This window comes from Physella acuta, unplaced genomic scaffold, assembly GCF_028476545.2.
Source record: "Physella acuta isolate Inbredline_101_S28 unplaced genomic scaffold, ASM2847654v3 ptg002294l, whole genome shotgun sequence".
Classification (NCBI taxonomy): domain Eukaryota; kingdom Metazoa; phylum Mollusca; class Gastropoda; family Physidae; genus Physella; species Physella acuta.
The window spans coordinates 10,308-18,548 of NW_026733792.1; the positions used below are offsets into that span (position 1 = coordinate 10,308).

Consider the following 8,241-nt stretch of genomic DNA (forward strand, 5'->3'; position numbering starts at 1 on the left):
GTTTGCGTTATTTTTTAGTTTGTGTTTGCGGTTGTATTTGTTTTTGCGTTGTGTTTGTGCTTGCGTTAGTTTTTGCCTTTGTGTTTGAATTTGCTTTTGTAATTGCGTTAGTGTTTGCATTTTTGTGAGTGTTTGCTTTTGTGTTAGTGTTTGCTTTCGAGCTTGCGGTTTATGTGCAAGGCTGTGCAGATGATCACGCAGTTGTCTATTTAGGACCAGCGCTTTTTGAAACGGGCCAGGCGTATGTTGCGCTCAGTCGAGAACGATCACTCGAAGGCGTACGCATTGTGGAATTGGATTGCAGCAAGCTAACAGGAAAAAACCCCTGCAATGAGGAATGTCTACAGGAGATGGAAAGAATGCGTCGACACGAACCTCCAGCTGATCCTGAATAATAAGCGTATCATGCCTGGTATAAGTCCCTTCTATCTTGGTGTTCGTCCTTTGTGAGTGTTTGTCTTCGTTTACCCAAAAAAAAAAGTGAATGCGAGAAGATAAAATCGATAGCAAGATTTGAATGCAAACAAACAGACAAAGACTAAAAAGTAGAAAATAATTACAAATTAGTAGAAAATAAATGCTAGACATCACAATAATGCAAGCGATCACTCTACTATAAGCGATCGCAAACTGCGTGCGCATTATGACAAAAAAATGAAAAACGTGGGGCGCCGTGATTTTCTTACATTTTCTAATACTGTTGACTCTCTACAAGATCCCTAATAAAACTCAATAGTATTATCTAATCAATAGTAATATAACTTTTACATCTTATATTAGTAATTACCGATAAAAAACTTTTACTTCGGCGCCCCACGTTTTTCATTTTTTGTCATAATGCGCATGCAGTTTGCGATTGCTTATAGTAGAGTGATCGCTTGCATTATTGCATTTATTTTCTACTTTTTAGTTCAATCAGAAAACGTGGGGTTTTTTTTTTATTTATTTATTTAAATGATATATCTAATTTCGGCATTACCATTATGTTTCCATTTGACTATTGGAAATTGGGCTAACAAAATTAACAAGACGCTAATATATCTCACAATGCTTTAGGTCTAATTGTCCAACGCGATTTGTGACTATGTATTATTTTCATAGAAGAACTATTTCCAAATAACGTTTTTATCCTGATAAGTATGTTGCTTTTTTGTTGTTACTTTTGTCGTCGCAGGCATCGTAAAAGTAAAAAAAAACTTAAAACTAAAAGAATATTAAACAATATGCAATTCTAAGAATCACCGTCTAATTATTATTTTGCCTAAAACCAGGGGTCTCCAAACTACGGCCCCGCGGGCCAGATGCGGCCCGCGAGGTCATTTTATCCGGCCCGCGACGATCTTTTTGTCCACTGAATAAATTTTTGTTGGAGGTGGCTGATGAGTTTTGCACAGAAAATTCTAAACAATTTGAAAATGTAGCTTTGTGTGCAAATACAATTACTTGACGTGTTGCAGACATTGGTGAAAACATTGCGACTCAAATAGCGAAAAATGCAAGCAAGATTCGCCATTTTTCAATTGCAATGGATGAGTCGCTGGGCAGCTGCTCCATCTCACAACTGCTTGTGTTCATTAGAGGTGTGGATGAAGACATGAGCATAACACAAGAGCTGGCTTCCCTACATAGTATGTACGGCACTGTTACCTAAGAGGATATCTAACCATAGATAGTTCAGGGAAAAACACAAAATCGCAAGATATACCATATTTCAAATCAGTAAGATTGATAATTTTGCGAGAAAATTCTGAGCAGAGTATCCAAGGAAAAGAAATAGGCGACTTCCTGATAGTAAAGGCAAGTCACAGCCATTATTGTCTGATGAAGAGTGGGTATAGAAATTGGCCTCTGCTGCAAACATAACTAGGCATTTAAATTTTCTGAATCTATAACGGCAAGAGAGGGAAATCTATTTTCTGATCTATACTCCCACCCAAAGGCCTTTAGATACAAACTTGTCATGGTTTTGGAACAAGTACAGGCTAAAAACTTGACTCACTTTCAGCAGTGCAAGGTTTTTACGGCTGAAGCAACAACTGAGTTCCCCACGTCATTTACATGCGAGATCACCAAAGACCTCCAGCTGCAGTTTCAGTAGCTGTTTTCTGACTTGGATTCAAAGGCAGAAGAATTGAGATTGTTTCAAAGCCCATTTGAAGCAAATGTGGCCAGTTGCAAAGATGAACTGCAGCTGGAGGTCATTGAATTGCAAGAAAATTACTTCTTTAGAGACACGTTCAAAGAAGGGCGTATGGGTTTTCATACGTTTTTGCACAAGGAAGACTTTCCTAATATTAAACCTTTTGCATCAAAGTACCTTTCAAATGTTGAAACAACATACCTGGGTATACCTGGGTGAACAAACATTTTCAAGAATGAAATACGTGAAGAACAATTTGAGAGCAAACGTGGACCTTAGGGGGGGTGGTGGAAACTTGAAATTTGTATATATATATATATATATATATATATATATATATATATATATATATATATATATATATATATATATATATATATATAAATTATATTTAGTTGGGGGCGGTAGACGTTCTTTGGGGGGGGGGGGGGGAGGTGGGGCTCCACGACCCTGAAGAGATGCCTTAAAGAAACTCTGGCCCCCGAATTGATATTTGATAGTTAATGCGGCCCTCGGGCTGAAAAGTTTGGAGACCCCTGCCTAAAACGATTCGTTTCGTCTATTTATCGAATCAAAATTGGTATCTAAATTTTTCACTTATGTAAGACAAACTATTAATTGACTGTATCGTTTATCAGTGATTTGAACTATTTAGCCTTCACTATATGCTTAAAATTTTTCAAGTACGTATTTTCAATACATTTATTTTTCAACGACAACTTTAAGCAGGTGTGTTTTTTTTTGTATACTTTTTACATTTAAAAAAAATAAGAAACAATAGAAATTTTTTTGGCGTTTTTTTTTAAAAAGTGTGTTTAGTGTGTTTACTGTGTTTAGTAGCTGAAAATACTTTAAAAATGCAAATTACTCCCGATCTTTTAAACAATTATACAACCTACAAAGGCCGCACAATGCTTGAAAACCATAACGTTTTAATATCGCGGCACACAATTTTAACACCTTCTCGGGGATTTACTGTTATTTAAGTCTTTGTATAAATCACGAAAAGTGACAAGAGTGTACTTAAAAATACGTAGAATTTAGTGTAAAATGGAATATTCTCGGTTTAACGACCGAGTTAGACAAAATAATTTGATCAAAAAAGTCTTTAAAAATGACAGTTTATAAACATTACATTGTGTAGGCCTATATGTTTAGCACTGTTGTAAACTGTCGGTAAAATTCTTTATTTATAAGTTTTGCCTAATGCAGCTTTGCTAAGAAGCGACCCACCCTTTTATTTTAGTTATTTAAACTGCAGTTCAATATTATTATGTTTAAAGACAATAACTTACTTTCTAGTGCAGTATTACACAAACGCTTATTATAACACCGTTTTTATGCTTGTTTATAAATAAACAAAAGAAAAGACAAAATATTTGAACTTTTTATTTTTTTAAATATAGGAACATAGATATTTAATCGAATGTTGTTGTATCTATTTTTATCGAATGTAGTTATACCTAATTTTATGGATTGTCACCGATTTAACTTAAAATATATAAAAGTTTCTTTTCCTTTATTTCAAGCCTAACAATTATTTACTTTGTAATTTGATATAACTGGGTCAAAGGCGTAGCGACCCTTTTCGTTTTGCACCCCCCTCAAGATTTTGATTTGCACCCCCCCCCCCTTAAACTTTCAATTTGCACCCCCCTCAACCTTTCAATTTATATTTCAAACCCATTTTGGCGCCCCCTAAGATCGCCGCCTGGGGATATATGTAGCCCCCCCCCCCTCCCTCCCTACGCTACTGAACTGGGTTGTTGTTTCTTAACGTAAGTAGAAGCAGTAAATGTATTGTCTGCCTGTAGTAGGTAGTACTTAGATTCTTTAATAGCGAAATTTCGACATGTATTAAAATTTTAACTGTATTTTTTTTTTGTTTAAAGTTTATTGAGACGACGAATATGAAGAAAGCTTGTTTATGGTCCACGTAAAAGAGAAACAATATTAGAAACAAATCAAGTTAATAGAAGCCATAAAGGATAATGTTATTAGAAAACCACATGTTAGCAGAAGTGTTTAAGAACGAGCACAGTATCCGAACTGGGAGTCTTTCTAGAAACTTTAATACCAAAATCCAGTGCTACAGCCCATAGAAAATAAAACTGCTAAGCATGAATATTTCGAAGTTTTTAAATAAATGTGCGTAATCGAATTATAGTTTATATGTATATGTAGGCCAACTAATAAAAAAACAATTTGTTAATTGGTATTTTTAAAGACTATGATAAATTTTAATAAAAGGAGACGTTAAAAATCCCTCGAAGTAAACTAGAAGTAAAACTAAAAACAAATTAATTATTTATAATTAACCATGGCTGACATTACCGCCAGCTATAAACAGGATGAAAACCAAAAGGGCATGGAAAGTCTAAAGGAAAGTGGTGAGGGTATTAACATTTTAAAGAATAGAAAAACAATACTGATGTCTGTTGCTGAAAGTGGAGATTATAAGACTGTAGATCTCTTACTTCAGGATGGGTTTAATATTAAGGATGTTGATGACAATGGAAAAAATGCATTAATGTACGCTTCTATAAATGGACGAAATGCAACTGTAGAGGTTTTATTAAAATGGGGCAGCGACGTTAATGCTGTTGACAAAAGTGGAAAAAACGCATTAATGTACGCTTCTATAAATGGCCACTATACAACTGCAGAGGTTTTAATTAAAAACGGAATTAATGCAAACACTGTTGATGGGCAGAAAATAAACGCATTGATCTACGCTACTCAAGCTGGACATGATAAAACTGTAGAGATTTTAATTAAACTAGGGTGTAATGTCAATGCAGCAGATGCACACGGAAAGAAAGCATTAATGTGGGCCTCAGAACTGGGAAACCTAACAATTGTAGAGCATTTAATAAAAAGTGGTAGTAATGTAAAATCACTTGATCAAAATGGAAAGAGTGCATTAATGTGGGCTTCTGAAAATGGACATGAAAAAATTGTAAAGCTTCTAATTTTAAGTGGAGGTGATGTTACAGCATTCGATAATAATAGAACAACTGCATTAATGTGGGCGTCTAAAAATGGACACGATAAAGTAGTAGATGTGTTAATTAAAGGTGGGAGCAATGTTAAAGCTGTGGATGCATTCGAAAAGACTGCATTAACGTACGCTTCTCAAGGTGGACACTATACAACTGTAAAGGTTTTAATTAAGGGAGGTAGTGACGTTAAAGGTGTTAATCGAAAAGGTAAAAACTCTTTAATGTACGCTTCACAAGGTGGACATGAAAAAACAGTAGAGTTCTTAATTAAGAATGGAAGTGACGTCAAATGTGTTAATAGAAAAGGTAAAAACGCTTTAATGTATGCTTCCCAATATGGACATGAAAAATCTGTAGAGCTCTTAATTAAAAGAGGGTGTAATGTCAAAGCAGTTGATGAAAATGGACACAACGCATTAATGTTAGCGTCAGAACAAGGATACGATAAAATTATAGAGCTTTTGATAAAAAGTGGAAGCAACGTTAAAGCTTTTGATCAAGATGAAAAAACTGCATTAATGTGGGCTTCTGAGAATGGACACGAAAAAACTGTTGAGATATTGATAAGAAGTGGTAGTGATGTTAAGGCATATGACAACGAAGGGAAGACTGCATTAATGTTGGCCTCTGAAAATGGATACGATCAGGTGGTTGATCTTTTAATAACAAATGGAAGTAATGTGAGAGCATTAGATCATGAAGGAAAGAATGCATTGATGTGGGCTTCTGAGTATGGACACCAAAAAACGGTTCAGCTTTTAAGTAAAAGTGAAAATAATGTCCAAGCATTTGATCATGAAGGAAAGACTGCATTAATGTATGCTTCCGAAAATGGACACAATAACACAGTGGAACTTTTAATTCTTAGAGGAAGTGATGTTAACGTTGTCGATAAAAATGGAAAGAACGCGTTAATGTACGCTTCTTCAGAGGGGCGCGATGCAGTTGTAGATATTTTAATTGAACGAGGGATCGATGTCGAAGCTGTTGATAAAAAAGGAAAAAATGCACTAATGTACGCTGCTGAAGAGGGTTGTTATAAGACTGTAGAAAATTTAATTGAAAGAGGTATTGATGCAAACGCTGTTGATGACAACGGAAAAAATGCACTAATGTACGCAGCTGAAGAGGGCTGTAATAAAACTGTAGAAACTTTAATTGAAAGAGGTAGTGATGCAAACGCTGTTGATGACAATGGAAAAAATGCACTAATGTACGCTTCTATAAAAGGGTACGCTGAAACTGTAGAAATTTTAATTAGAAGAGGAACTAATATTAATACTGTTGATAAATACGGGATGAATGTATTAATGCACGCTTCAAAATGCGGACAAGTTACGATTGTAGATCTTTTAATTAAAAAATTGAGCAACATAAATGCAATTTCTTATGACGGAGATACCTCTTTAATATACGCATGTGATAGTTCAGAATTAAAACTAAGACTTGTTGAACATTTAAATAAAAATGGAATTGATGTAAAAATGTTTCAAATCGATGAATGGGAAAATGACAAATACAGGATTGGAAGCTTAGCAAGCAATAAATATATTAATACTAATGCGAAAGCTATAATTGGTCACGAAAAAGCAGTCAAACTTTTGATTGAATCTGGAGCTGATATTAATATTGTTAACGAAAAGAGATGGAGTGCGCTAATGTATGCTGCAAAAAGTGGAGATAAGCCAACAGTTGAGCTCTTATTGGAATCTGGATGTGATGTTCTAGCCGTGAATAAAGATGGAGACAATGCATTGGATATAGCGTCAAAATGCGGCTACAAAAATATTGTTGAGATAATAAGTCCATTTTATAAAAAAGCAATTACACAAATAGACAAAGACGTTCACTCAGTAAGTATTCATACAATATTTATTAATATAAATAACTGACTATGGTGGATACCTGTGTGATTTGTTTTATTTATTTTAAAACAGGTATTTAGTTGTAAATACAATTATTACATAAACATTCCAATGAATTATATTTATATCTTTATCTGTACATGTACCTATATCTGTCCACGTCTACGCCTACGACTAATACCGTGTTTTTTAAAGTATATTTTTCCGTGTTTGCCTGTATTCATAACTATATCTATATCTGTCTTCCATGTTAACTTTTACCATAGATGTCTAAAAAATTTATTTAAAAAATACCTAGGACCGCTTCTCACCTTTAACAGTAGACGGTATGATGAAAGATGCCACTGCCCAACAGGTGCTCGATTTAGACATACCAGAAAACCTGGTCAAGAAAAGTCTACATAAAAGGCTGGAAGATAGTGGCAGGCAGTTTGAGAGTGCTGAAGCTTTAGCCGAGGCCATACTTGTGGACAGCTGTAACGGTAGTTATACACCCACAACTGGGCTCTCCCAGAGTGATGCCTTAAAGAAGGAGAATATTGCAAGCAAGTATCTTCGGTGCAGAATTTGCTATGATATGGATGTGGACACAATATTTGAACCTTGTGGTGATTTATGTTGCAGCAGCTGCGGTTTCCATGCTGACATTTGTCCAATCTGTTTCTCTACTATTAAAGGGAAAAAACTTCCTTCATATAATGAAATATTAGCTTTACTTATTAAGGTATGTAAGTATCTTCGGTTTATGATTGTATGTAATTATGTGTGGTATGCGACTACATTTCTGTATGTTTGCGTATGCGTAGGTTTACGTGCGTGCGTGTGTCCGAGAATGCATTCCTGTTTGCATAATTATACCTAGTAAATAAAATGGACAAAAGTCTAATGAAAAGCTTTTTTTTTAATATCGTAAAAAAACAACCCGAAACTATGATGACGTGTAATGAGCTGAGAAGTAGAAAATGTGTACTCCCCTTGGTTGGCCGATGATTGCTATTTAGAGAAAGGGTAACTGGTACAGTAAAATCAAGTTCTGGTTCTAGGGAACACAGATTTCTTTTGACTGCCAACCCAAAAACCAGCCCCTTTATATTTTACATATCACAAGATATTCGTCAACGTTAAATTCAAAGGAATAGCGACCCATACTTGCGATCGGGACAAGTTAACGATCTTTCGCCCGCGTTCCTTCGATACCTACACCTAACGGCAATACAATACGAAATGCCTCTAC

General features: G+C 35.1%; 2 protein-coding genes across 2 annotated transcripts; both read left to right on the plus strand.

Moving 5' to 3' along the window:
* Nucleotides 1–294: 294 nt before the first annotated feature.
* LOC131932848 (ankyrin repeat domain-containing protein 50) lies at nt 295–5,452 on the plus strand. Its single transcript, XM_059289760.1, has 3 exons — nt 295–412; nt 4,033–5,396; nt 5,444–5,452. Exons 2-3 carry the CDS (start codon nt 4,461–4,463, stop codon nt 5,450–5,452), a joined length of 945 nt encoding a protein of 314 aa, XP_059145743.1. The 5' UTR covers nt 295–412; nt 4,033–4,460.
* On the plus strand, nt 5,380–7,731 carry LOC131932849 (ankyrin repeat domain-containing protein 50; the record flags this gene model as incomplete). Its single annotated transcript, XM_059289761.1, is given in 2 exon segments — nt 5,380–6,995; nt 7,306–7,731. Coding segments are annotated over 2 exon segments (1,959 nt in total), but the record flags the coding sequence as incomplete, so codon positions are not given.
* Between the last annotated feature and the right edge of the window lie 510 nt (nt 7,732–8,241).